Genomic DNA, 14,691 nt, shown 5'->3' with positions numbered 1-14,691 from the left:
TTAATCAGGTAGTATTCTTAAGTCATTTTTTTTTCAGAGCTGTTACCTGTGTGGGAAGTCCAGTCTGGTTTTCTTTTCTAATTCAAATATGTACCATAAATAACTGACGCGACTTCGTCTGCTTTTTATGAGATATAAGTATTTCTATATTTGTACCCATCATATAATCTATTTTGTATCCTATTTCATTAAGATCCGTTCCACCGTTTCGTCGTAAAAAGGAAACAAAAGTCATTCTAAATTATTATCGTATCCCATTGTTTAAGTATCGCGACTAAACATTATAAGGGACGCGTAATAATGCGACCCTTTTGTAAAATGGTTATGACCATAACTCAGGCTAATTTTGACACAATTTAGCACTCTGAAGTTAAAACGTTTGCGAGAGGACATAAGTATGTAGTGTTTGATATTTATATCGTGGGGCAATATCGTGTGGGCATAGGAGTACAGAATCGTGTAGTTTGTGTCAAGGTCAGCGTGTTCATCTTCATGCTTAGTTGCACTAATATAAAGGCGTGGCAAAAGCGTACTATCTGATACTTACAATTCTGATTATCGTAGTAGACAAACAATATAAATATTGCAGCAATTTGTTTTTGTAATATATTACTTTTTAACCTTGCCTAAAAGAGACATAGAACTAATTAAATTTTATACACGACATATATTATTACGGTTAGTTTGTGGTTATTAAGTTTGTGAAGCTCATTATTTGGTTTTCTTATAAAAATATTTTTTTATTAAAAGAAACATTTAGAATTTACATTTAAATAATCATTAGATGTGTTTAAAGCGATAAAGCGATATTGTACAAAAAGAGAAAATTAATGTTGTTAAAAATGTTATAAGCTTATAGCGATAAACCTTCTTGGTCGTTGGGAAATAGGTAAATGTCAAATAAATTATATTTTTAATGCACTGAACAATGTGACTTAAACAAAACTAAAAATACAATTGTTTTATAAAAGACTCTAGTGCATAGTTAAATATTTTGCAATACATAATCATTAATTGCTCATTCTTTAGGCATAACACACAACTATTTGGTATGTCTACAAAAGGAGTTATTTTGATACACATGCCACTGCCATCCAAAGACAGGTGTGTTGAAACGATGGCCAGTCGTCGGTCGCTAATCGCTACTAGATACTACGCTGGTTTCGCAACGACCCGGACCTTCCACTCACTCTGTACAAAATACTTTGATAAACAGAAATCGAACAAGTATCGATCACACTCATTTGGCTAACCGACTTGCGTCTCTATATAGCGAATTATTTAATACTCAATATTTATTGCATTTCATAATGTATATATGATCATAATTGGTAAATATAGATATGTTATTATAGATATATGTACCATGTTAGGGCACGCACACAAAATTTATTGTATATTTAAGTATAGCACACTAATACGAATTACCTTTTTATATAGTTATTTCCCATGAATTTCAATGAAGACGTTCTAAATTTGCTAATAAATCTCCTAATATTGTATATATTTGCAAGTCACACTTGATTCATAATCTTTTTTACCATTTTCTTAATTTTTAATTATGTACATGAAACTGGTTACTTAAAAATAAGCCTTAAGGTTATAGTTTTTATTCAACCAACTCTAGAAAGAGGAATGTTCTCAAGTCGACTGAATTTATTCTATGTATATTATTTGATATCAACACGAATTCGTATGAATCACTATTTTTAATAAAAAAAAATCTCCCTTATTAATACGACCCAAATTTAAGTCGGTTTATTGAAATCCTAATTATAAATCCTAATTGATACTAAAATCAACAAATAACTAAACAGCATTCTTTCAAAAGTAGAACTCAACAAATTTCACAAAGAATATTTTAAGATTCAAAATTTTCAATTGATATCAATAGATAATTCCGTAGAACCTGTAACACGTCTATGTACTAAATTTTACCTATATAAAAAGAGCGTTAATGTGCACGTCCGTACACACTTGATTTCACAGTTCATTCTCATGGATTCAGTATATTCAGTTTGGACATAATTTTTGTTAATATAATGTGTCAATGTCGAAATCTGTATTGCGCAGAAATGTCATCAAAAGTGAGCACTGTTACCAAAAGTAGGACAGTCAAACAAGAATTTTAATTGTGCTTGAGTTTGTTGCGGATGAGTGAAATAAACCTATATATTTTATTCCTTCTTATTTTGCCTCGATATCTAGAATAAAAATAGATAAAGGCATCAGGAACTGCCAATGTTTTGTAGTGAACATAGTACGCATTTTCTAATTCAGTGGCCCTTAAATTTATGATCTGACTTGGCTTTGTTTTATAAAAAATATATCATTTTGGTTTTTTAATGTCTTTTATTATATTAATTTACTTTTTTTTTATGTAGATGACATAAATTTGTATCAGATTGTTATTTATTTCTATTAGAATGAAATAGCTTGTAGTTATAAATAATATAGAAAAATAATTATAATTTTTTTTTAACTAAGTGTTGTAACGTTGTCAGTATCAAACCTTTCTTAGCAATTTCCTTTAACTAGGTTTAAATATTTAACTAATACTACTTTCTATTTTCAAACAAAAATACCTTATTAATTGTTAAAACTTAAAATGTGAAAAGGTGTTTTTAAGTATTTAAGTAAGACTGTATTTCCTAGTAATTTGTCGACAGTGGTCATCAATATTGATGTTTAAGTTGCTTATACTTGACCGACGAACGGTTGATTTATTGGATACCTGATTGTAGTCAGATCGTGATAACAAGTCCGTAGTTTGCAAAAACGATGAGGGGGGAGTCAAGGCCGACAGTACGACATACATCCCGCCACATTCACCTTCCGTCCGCCGCTGCACCGTACTCGCAGCCGGCCACCTACACCTACCCACCACCACTGTCAAGGCTGTCTTGCGAAATATCACTACATCTGAGCGACGCACACCAGTAAACGCACACAATCAACTCTCTGTCTAGTTACGAGAGAGTCGCTTGTGAAAATAATGTCGCAACTAGTCATTGGCCTTCGACATACAACTATCCTTATATTAAAAAGTTTTCATCGAATGAATTCCCGCCTCTATAAATAATTTAACAAAGAATTTCCGCGTACTTATAACCCTATGGTATTCCCCTCCGTATATGGAGAGATACACGTTGATATGAAATTATGAAGTGCCTTTTTACCATGTAATTCCTTTTTGTCTTCACGCCACTTCATACCAATAAGGAAGACTTCAGCTTTCCGGGTGGCTGACACTAAATGACCTTGAATAGGGAATTTTTATTATTGCCGTCTTATTCCTTTAAAGGCGAGCTTTTAATTTGCAACTTTAGCCATTATTACGGTATATATTTTATAGCTTCCCATCCCGGAGTTGATTTTATTATTTATGACTGCCGACTGCGATTTTAGTTATTCGACGAAGGTGCAAACTTGCATTACAATGTATGGGTGTAATGAATTACAGAATAGAAACCACAACGCATTCAGAATTAAGTTGGCGTGAAATCGTAGAGATTTTTCTGGTAAATTATTCATGTGGCTCACGTTGGGCTAACTTTCGACGCCTTCTTGTGAAAGCCTTTCACTCTTATCATGGGAGTTGTGTGTTACGTAGATATGTATATGAATATCGTTTTAACTATGGTCTGTAATTAGTAAATTATAATAATAATAATCTCAGGACAATTCACACAGGTATTGTTACGATACTGATATGAAATAAAATACATACATATTATACATAGATGGGTTGTTTGTGCCGTGCGATCATAAATTTGGAAATGTTGATTGAAGAAACATATATGTAGGAATTTTGATTTTGTACTTAAATTACGTAGAGCGGGTTTATATTCATTGATGTAGCGGCAAGCGTGCACGCGTAACGGATGCGTTTTTAGTTTAGCTACAACGGCAGAAAGTATGTTAATATGTGCACGGTTTGATCAACCAACCGCATACGACACGCGCCATTGCCGCTTCTTCCCGTGACTCGATCCCGTTGCTATTAAAATTTGAACGACTTCAATATATGAATTAAATATATCTACGTATCTGTATATTATAAGTTACTAACATAGTTTTGTAAGTTTTTTACTAACACAATATGGATGTAATCCGAGTTAACATTAAAATAAATAAATAAATAAATAATATATTTATTTATTTTTTATATATAATACAGATTAAACATTTTCTAATTATTATACAGTTTATATATATTATAATTTCCTTTTAAATGGTCCGAATCAAATCACAGAATCCTTATTCATACCTAATCTAGGATATTACCTTGCCTAGTATTTCTTTTTAATTCATATTATGCGATTTGAATTCGGTATTTTCATATACTGAAGTATAAAATTTATGAAATAGTTTTTAGTTGGTTATGTAGGATTAATATAACGTTGGTGATTTTTCAATATCCGCTGACAATTTTTGTAATGATTTTATTTATAATGTTACCAGTTTTTATTTCCCTAAAATTTTCCATTGACTGACCACAGTGTACTAATCAAACAGGAAGTTAAATATGTCCTTCCCCACCTCAAATAGTGCATGTACCTACTATGTCTGCCATTTTAATGTCAATTTACTGAGCGGTCATAAATCCTATAACAAAAAAACAATTGAATAGTGTTAGTAACGATATATTTTTAATATATTTTATGTAAAGGTGCACTTACAAGTTTTTCAATTACAGATCAATCAATCAATTAATTTTTACACTATAATCACCAAGCCAGCATCCTCCAATTCTTCAACAGTTCTAACACTCTCACATACTAATAAAAAAATATATACGTACAAATTAGCTGTAAAAGATTGAATATTTTTATTTATATGCTACAATAGAGCATTGCGTTGAACGGAATGTGTCATGTATTTGAAACCGGCCTTGTATCCGGATATCTTCCAGTCATACTGTTTTATGGAAATGCGTAATCTTTTACCACTTTCACATTTTTTAAATTGCGTTTTCCGTTGTAATGTCTACAAAGGTCTCATATTTCGTCATACCGTGCTTTAAAAGGCCAGTAATGCTTCTTAAATAATTTTCAAATTGAATTTTCAATTATAGTTTAATTATTAATATTACTCTAATTAGCTTTTGAATATTTTGTAAGTTATTGTCTGTTAACAGAAATATATTTTTCAACTGCTATTATTTTTTGTGTATGATAGTATAGTCCAACACAGACAAATTATGTACCTTGACATAAGAAAAAATGAAAGGATCAGGAAAAAGTTACTTTTTATCATATGAATGACTATCATTTCCGGGGAAACTTCGTGGCACGACTTAACGTGTGTATTGGCGTAAATAGTCTAAATACTCTTATATAAATGTTAATTTTATCGTAGTAATAGACCGTTCCAATTGAAACCTTACACAGTTATCCGTAACCGTGGAATGGAATGTTATACACACAAATATCCAGCCATGTATTATGTTATACTAAATATTAATATTGCGACAGATATTCTTTACATTAATTTCTTACTATTAACTAATGTATGCTATACGAAAACTGGCTCTCATTTCCGTCATATCCCTTTAACGTTAAAGTAGGCGCATGGAATCCAAAGTCGGTCACTGAATGTGGGCTAACAAGTGTCCGGTGATTACTAATGAGAGTGTGGCCGCGCACGGATCCCTTCGCTAGTGTCCACGTCACACTGTCCGCACCTGTAGCATTCATGTGCTCATGCACAGCACAGTAAATAGACAGAGGCAGACGACGCTCATTTTTCAATGTATATGATAACTTCGAATTGATGTCTAATTTGTAATTTGAATTTACTGTCAGTACAGTAGTAAAACATATTACGCCGACCCCAAATAAATGGGATAAGGAAGAAGCAGATGATAATGATGACAGTACAGTAGTTTTTTCTTTACTCTTGATATTTTTTTAATTATTGAGAGCCGAATGCGGCTCCGCTGTGCTTAAAATAAATAAAATGACACGGAGAATCTAGTTACTCGAAGTTTCGTATAAACATATAAAAAACCCAGACACATACAAAAAATCATACTTATGAATAAAAATTTTTGCACCGTGTGAGAACTTATGCCAATCGGAAGTAAAGCAGTGTCATATGCGGCTAGATCACCGAGCATTATAGCCAGTAATATGATGTTGTAGACATGCTGAAACAAGTTACGTAGATAGTGCATTAGCTTGAATCAAGCGGCTTAATGGTGTAGCAAAGTAGGTATGGAATGGAGTCAACGAAGGCGAGTAGCCGCAGGGTGCAGACCGGTGTGTGTGTTGCGCGCAACACATACCCGCGCCTCGGAAGCGGCCGTCGATACGTGTGCGTCATTAGTATGCGGCCGGCCGACGCATCACAACTTTCTCGGCATTCTTACCGTACCGGAGAAATGATCGCCATCGATACATTTAACGATATTTCGTACGTTTCATTTGATCGTTGTTGGTACTCACTAATATTGTTTAATATAATGCATATAAATAATAAAAGTTTACCTTAAACATGTTTCAAGGACATTTTGTGTAATCACAGACCGTTCTAACTAGACTGAGTTTACTACTAATCTTTTTTTTATATTGAAATCAGCATGACCTTAATTTTAAATAAGCAATTTGGTGCAATACTAGTTTGTGATTCGGCAAATGCACTTTCGAGTATAATGTAATTAATAGTAAATTTGCTTTTTTAAAGTAATGTTATTGGATTAAGTACTAGTTTTGGCAGATTGATATGTTTATTTGCTTGAACAATTGCTTTTACAGATGTTATGTTAATATGAAAATATACAAATGTCCATCTTATGCTGTAAAGGTATGCAAATTAGGTGCTTTGTGGTAATAAAATTATTTATGTGCATATATAAACATTACTACATTAAATAACAAAGACAAGTAGTTCATACCCAATACTGAGACCAACTAATAAGTACAAGATGGAATAGTACCTTGCAAATTTAAGACATTATTCCATGATTGTGTGTGCTAAGTCATGTTGAGTTGTTATTACATTAGTTGGGGTAAATAAGCAGCTGTAGAGATGTTTCAATTTATTTCGAGAAAATGTAAACATAAAAATATATATACTAAGAGAATGAATCGAAAGAAATAAATTGTGATAATGATCATATTCTGTATAAAAAAATGGTTAGAATATTTAGATATACATATTTTATTATTACATTTAAGGTATTCATTGCTAGGTCATAAATAACCTACCTACCCCTATACATACAACTATGCAGGCATGCAACTATGTATAGTAATAAATTTAAATTTATAAGTTCACTGTTTGCTTCTAGTATAATGTTTTTTTTTTATTTTTCCAGGTGGCGATGGCCGGCGACTTCATCCTCGCCGTGGCGTCGATGATGATAGCTCGCTTGCGCAGCGATGAAGTCACACTCGTACTTAGCCAGGTGCGTGCAATATGTGTCTGATACGATGACAGGTTTTGCTCAAAACTATGTTGACATAGTAATATGGGCAGCTGCAAAACTTGCTTATAATATTCGCTTCAAAAGATGTTACTTTTTTAATACAGAGCTTAAATGTTGGCAAGAAACTTTCATTATTGTCTTGGATTTTAAAATGGTCAAATTATTGTAAACGACCAAAGAACCAGAAACATAAAAGTCACCAATTCTGTAGTATAAAAATCTATTCAAAGCTTCAATCTAGGGCCTTATTTAAATATATATTATGGAAATATAACAAATTTCTGATAGCGTACATTAAAAGTATGAAAATGGTTGTACTACAAATATGCCGGCAAACAGAACATGTATAACAACCATATCCATTGATATGGTTGTTATAATAAAAAATTAATCAATACAAACCGGTTGCAATTAGAACTTAAACACATACTATGACGCATATTTATCATCTCATAAAGTGATAATTATAAAACAATGACGCTTTTAATATCAGCTATAGGGTTTTACAATGTAATCACATCACTGTTCAGCTTGATTGTTCTGTATTTGACTCTATGATACTATTAATAAACCACTGATAAAACAGACACATAGCGCCTTCTAGTCCCAAGCTAAGCTGAGCTTGTGTCATGTTTACTAGACAATAGATAGAAATAGCAGAATATATTTTTTTAAATTTATACACAAACACGTAGAAAATACCTATATCGATACAATCAATTATAGGTACTAAAGAAAATATATTTTTGTATCCTGAGAATATTTGAATTGAAATTATTAGTAAAGCGGTGTGCTAAACCGATAGACTACGGAGGCCGTCACATACGAATACACTAGAAATGTACACAAGAATATGTTATTGTATATGTGACAGTACAGTGTCTATCTGAAAAATCTTAAAAAAATAATATGTAACCTATTATATTAGTGTTTATATCAAAATTAAATTTGTCTATTCTAAGAAGAGTGAACTGAAATAATAGAGAAATACATTACATTAGCACATTACTTTTGATTAAGAAAGTTTAGTAGTATGTCTAGAAAATAAAATCTAGAAAACTTGAGATTAATCAAATTTGAATGACTTTTTATTGGATAGGTTATACTTTAAAGGTTTAAACCTTTAAAGTATAACCTATAGACAAAATTAATTCAACAAATATTTTACAACCCATAAATATTTACTTTCCATTTTTTTAACACTTAGGTATGCAAGCATTTTATTAAATGCAAAGGAAACTGATTTCAAATTACCTACAACAATATCATAATAGTTACCTGGACGACATTAGTTTGCTTGCTAATGCGGCAATTCTTTTTTAAAATTACCAAATTGCTATAAGTCAATAATTTAGTCCTGATCATGAAAGTTTATTACCAAGACAAATATTACTGATTAATTATAAAAATCGCAAAAGCAAACCAGCAACAATTATAGACGTCATTAAATACGTTCTTGGATCTTTAATTATAATAATGTTTATAAAATGAAAATAAAAAATATTATGATTGGTCTGAAATAGGTATATATATGACTAAATGAGTGTGCCCTGTTCATGGAACGTATTAATGAAGTGACTTAGAAGTGCCTTCACTTTAAATTGCAACGAATAGACCATTGATGCACTGCACTTAAATTCCACTGTCGCAGATTAATTTATATTAATATATATTTTTGTATTGTTTTTAATATATTATATTTAAACTCGGCGATATTCCAAAAGAATAGTAATTTTCAATTTTCTATACGTATTAAACACACAGTTTAGGATTTGATCCCCTATCTTTCAAGCTTTCAGATTACCTGCTAATCCTAGTAGTATCTAGTATTGTACTTTTATCCATGAAAGTTATTATTATAATTTGTATTGTAATTTGGTTTCAGGTGGTTACAGACCTAGTGCAGGGCGAGTTCATGCAGCTCGGTAGCAAGGAGACTGAAAACGAGCGGTTTGCGCACTACCTCACAAAGACCTACAGGAAAACAGCATCACTCATAGCCAATTCTGTTAAAGCGGTAATTGCATATATTTCTTACCCAAGTACAAGATAATTCATTTGTTGACAATATCTGTGATCTACGCTAGTGACATAGGATTAATGTAGCCAGTAAATTCCGTAATCGAACAAGAAATGAAATATCGAGCCAATCCCAATGTACTATTTATTAGCTAGCTAACATAAATAAATACTCTATCTTCGCGAGATATCAACAATTGGCAGAGTAATAAGTAATAAACTAGTTTCGCTGTTTTCTTCATTAGTGAACTTTCATAAATAAATACATCACTTAATAGTAACTTTGTGAACAAAAGGCCAATAGACCTTGTGGTGTTATTTGCGGGCTCATAATATTTTGTAATCTATTGTGTTAAAAATATATGGTAAATTCTAAATTGCAAAAGTACAGTAACATCTTAATATTCAGACACGACATGCTGTCCTTGTCTGTTTATTTAATTCGCGTCAATATTACCTATCTATGATCAGTTAATAAATACTTCTTGAAGGACATTGTTTGCACAGATATTCTATCGGTGTAATGTTTTAGAAAACTTAAGGAAGAAATTAAAACACACATGTATAAAATGAAAACGTAACAGATTGAAGGACTGTTTACGGCTTTGATGTTGATCATAAAACCAATGACAATGCAAAATAAAAATTTATAAAAAAGCGAAATGGCAAACCAAAGGAGCAAGAGTTATATTAAAAGAAACAAAATAAATAACGATTGTAAATATTAAGCACTTTTGTTAATGAACATAGTTATGTTTTCTTATTTCTGTGAATGTTCTAGTTTCAATAATATTATTGTAATGCTTACTAAATAGTATACGCAACGCGAGGGCGCAACTGACATGCAATGTGAAATCGTTTACTTCAAAGACCGCAGATATATGCCTACACAATTCATGTAATTGCTTCAATTTGCACAGTCTACTAAAGTCGGCATCGTTACGGACTTATTGAAACAATGTATCGAACAAGGATACTTGAAACTAATACTTACATACAAATTTGCAATACCGACTTGTAACAGAAGCTCTGTAGTTAAAAGTTAATTATGCATTAAAATACATTAAAATAATAAAAAAAACATACACACGCTACCGTATTTTACACATACGTATATATACTCTTTTGTTTTTTTGTTAAATTAAAAATATGTTAATAATACTAGTTGTACCCGCGACTTCGTTCGCGTAAAATAGTGGCCTTGACCAAATAATGAGAAAATATTTTGTAATCTCAAAAATGAAAATTACCGTACAGAATTCTATATACCTCAATTAACAGCCAAAAAAATAAGTTTCAAGCTTCTACCTTTGAAAGTGCTGATACTTCCATACAATCTTTCATCTTGCTTTCAATCCCTTACAACTTTATTTCTATTTATATTTAAGCAATAGCCTAAAAAATAACTCAAGCTACTACCTTTAACTATACACCCTTTCCCTCTCCCCTTGCACTTGCAATTGGCATCAATAAAAGTGTAGAGCAAATGTTTATATATTTTAATTTTTAAGGAGACAATAGATTGACAATGGTTAGTTGCGCGCAACTTCGCATGCGTCCTGCCATTACAAATGACGTATACAACGCGTTTACATGTATTCAACCGCATATGATAACTTTGTATCTCCACTTTCAACCCCTTACAACCTTTATTTTGCATTAAAAAGTATGTCTATGTCCTTCCTCGAAGTCCATCTGGGCTATCTGGGTACCAAATTTCATTTAAATTGGTTTAGTAGTTTTGGCGTGAAAGCGCAACAGACAGACAGAGTTACGTTTGCATATATAATATTAGTAAGGATTTATCTATAGGCTTACGGAATGTTAAATTAATTATGGTCGAATTTCGACTATTGGGAATGTAGTGACTACTAGACTCAAATAATTTTTCATAAAGTAAGGCTACAAATGTCATAGTAAAGTTTGTATCTCTATATTTGGATATATTGATAAACTGGAATAAATTATTTTGGTTAAATCTTTTATTTATTGAAGAAATAAATGAATAAAAAAAGGTTTTCTGCAATCTAATTTTATTGAAAAATTGTGTTAGGTACGAAACATAATACTCATTGTTGTGGTCCCTTCGTCGTATTTAGAGCATTCAATGTTGAAAATGATAATTATCCATTTTACTCAAACTATACATTTTTTCTATTTTTGGTAGGTTTTAAAAGGGTTATATAAGGTTTAATATCACGAAGATTAGACGTATTAATAAAAATACATAGTACATTGATAAATAGAATATTGGAACTGTATTTTAGTTTGATATTATTGTCGACAATATGTAAATATTTATATATACAGTACCGATGTGCCAAAAGAATATTTTATTTACTTTAAAAAAATATTTAAGTACTTCTATTAGTTATATAGTACTTTGAGTAAAGTAGGTCTACTTAGTGTTGGGATTCTATGACGCTATCTATCCTCTGGGTCATCATCGATATTTAAAGCAATGTCTGTTACCAACAGGTGGCCTTACTCAGTGGCGCGGATGAGAGTACAAGCGAGCTGGCGTTCCAATACGGACGCAACCTTGGGCTATCGTTCCAGCTGGTGGATGACTTGCTGGACTTCGTATCATCGGCGCAAGCGATGGGCAAACCAACAGCCGCTGACCTCAAACTCGGACTGGCCACAGCGCCTGTACTCTTTGCCTGCGAAAAGGTAAACATATATTTTTTTATATTTGTGTTATTAGTTGGATGTTCGTAGCGCTCTTCATGTATATAGGCCGTCAGCTCGTTTGCCACCATAACAGTAAAAAAAGACTAAAATCTTCTGTTGTTCTGTGACGACATGTAACAATAACGGAGGTATAACATGAAAAGGCTTTTTTTACGTGTAGATAAATATTTAAAAGGCCGTACTTCCGCCAGAGCGGCGATGAGGGATTCTTATCCACTAAAAAACGACACTGTGTATCTATTAACGCCATTACCATAGACGCGACGCTTTAACGCGACTCCAGTGGTCGCAAAAAACTTAATTCTTTTTGCAATTAAAAGACATTAACCCAATTGTACATTGCATATGAAAAATGACAAATAAAATAACACCATGAAGAAATTAAATAGTCATTCTTTTTTAAACGACTTTATTTCAGCTCAAAAAAATTTAGCTTGAACTTTTATTTTGCTTTTTCCTTACGAGCTCGTGTATTTTGTTGTTTTCTTAAGAGCTTTACTTGTTCGCAACTACGTACTAATTAAACTGGTTATAAAATAATTCCTTTAGAATTAACGTGCCATATTGTTATAAGATATTCACAAATATCTTAATAAGAAGTAATTAATTGACTTAGCAATAGCTAAGCAATTAAGCATACTTAGTAAATGTTTGTATATAAATATATAATTGTATGTGTATTTGTAAGTATGTATGTATGTAAGTGTATGTAGTTATATTTATATATGTATAATTATTTATTAATATTATGTATTATAGTATATTCGCATATGATTCGCGTAAAATCATATTAAAGTTATCTTCTTATTATTATTTTTTAGATTACAAATTCAAATTTTGTTAATGCACCGCCTACATGAATCTCTGTTTGCTCATTGGTTGATTGGGAGAAAATGCCTCAAGGTGTTACGTCCGCCATGTGCTCCTTTATTTATGTATTTGTGCATTAAAGTTTTAATAAATAAAAAAATATATATATACATACAAACATTTACAAAGTATGCTGGTACATCTCTTATTATATTTCTTTTTATTTTGTAATGTTGTGACTTAATAATATTGCACTACAAGATTATTAGTATTAGACTCTTCACCCCTTATTAACATAACGGCTTTCTATGTAAATAAAAGATAAGGATAAAGTAGTGTTTATTGTAAAAATAACATAAAATTACGTATACTGCAAGAGGTGGCCATATTCCATCAAGGCCGCTTCCTTCAATAAAACTTTGTTAAACGAAGAAATACTAATAGGTGTTGCGCTTGTTTGTACAGTACCCAGAGCTAAATCCAATGATAATGAGGCGGTTCCAAGAGGCGGGCGACGTGGAGAAGGCGTTTGAGTTGGTGCACAAGTCCCGCGGCTTGGAGCAGACACGCTTCCTGGCACGCAAACACGGTGCGGAGGCGGCGCGCCTGGCCGCCGAGCTCGCTGACTCGCCCTACCAGAAGGGGCTCGTCATCACCGCCGACCTCGTGCTCAATAGGATTAAATAGCACCCCACCTCCCAAACACTAGATAATGTATTCTAAGTATTCGCGGTTCGAGTGCGATACCTATTACGGTTCGTACTTCGGACCCACGTTTTCAAAGTAGTTTTTGGACTACACTCGACTACTCCTAAGAGTACTTTGAAAATATTAGTACCTGTCTTGTGTACCCTTTAGCATAGTCTAAAGGTTTAGAGACACTACAGTTTAGTTGCCTTCGAGGTGAAGGCTGTACGTGAGAGACGTTGTAGTTGTAAATGAGTATGTAGCGGTCGGGCGGCCGGGCTGGTGCGGCAGTGCGGACGATGGTGCCTCGACCTTCATACATGACGAGATATTATCATAAATATTTTACGTCAACTTATATACCATGTGCCCTGATAAATATATGCATTATATTCCATATACATATAGTATTGTATGTAGTTTTATTATGATATAATCAGTCAGACTGACCTATTGTTGACGTCGCTCACGCGACATATTAAAAATTATATTACATATAGCATTATGTATAGTAATTTATACAATTGATATTTGTACTTTTCTTTTTATGTATCCCTCACTTTTGTGACCTGATTTATTTTAAGATTTTCTATGACAGTACTTTAAATACCGTGTGCTATCTGCTATTATTATAACCAGGCTTTCTAGCTGGTGAGCGTGTGTGACAACTCGTTACCAAATACCGCTGTACATAAATGTACAATAGGCTCAATTGTTATATATATTTATATATATAACAATTGAGTGTATAAATATATATAACACTGATGTGTAAGCTGTTCATCATCACAATGTATATAAAGAGTATGACAATGCTTCTATATCTTCGTTCCTTTATGTTTGTATTGTGCAATTTTATAAGTCTAGTGTTAGAAGTACCTGTGTTCAGTGCACAAAGTATTCATCAATTATTCAAATTAGTATTCATAACAAATTGTAACAGTATAGATATCTCCTGCTCGAGTTCGGCTGTTCGTTGTTATACGTGTAAATACTGGAGTCATTGGATAAGTTACCCGAGTTTTATTTTCAAAACCAATTACCTCAAT

At 32.2% G+C, this 14,691-nt stretch overlaps 1 protein-coding gene across 1 annotated transcript in view; it reads left to right on the top strand.

Moving 5' to 3' along the window:
- Positions 1–14,368, top strand: part of LOC131841759 (all trans-polyprenyl-diphosphate synthase PDSS1) — a 52,357-nt gene extending 37,989 nt beyond the window's left edge. The window contains exons 5-8 of the mRNA XM_059190081.1: positions 7,322–7,411; positions 9,318–9,449; positions 11,930–12,124; positions 13,421–14,368. Of these exons, the coding sequence (XP_059046064.1) occupies positions 7,322–7,411; positions 9,318–9,449; positions 11,930–12,124; positions 13,421–13,642 (639 nt within the window). The 3' untranslated portion in view covers positions 13,643–14,368. The remainder of the gene's footprint in view (positions 1–7,321; positions 7,412–9,317; positions 9,450–11,929; positions 12,125–13,420) is intronic.
- Positions 14,369–14,691: the final 323 nt, after the last annotated feature.

This window comes from Achroia grisella, unplaced genomic scaffold (assembly GCF_030625045.1).
Source record: "Achroia grisella isolate CSIRO2021 unplaced genomic scaffold, CSIRO_AGI_Agris_v1 utg1920, whole genome shotgun sequence".
Lineage (NCBI taxonomy): Eukaryota > Metazoa > Arthropoda > Insecta > Lepidoptera > Pyralidae > Achroia > Achroia grisella.
This window is presented reverse-complemented; position numbering and strand designations above follow the sequence as displayed.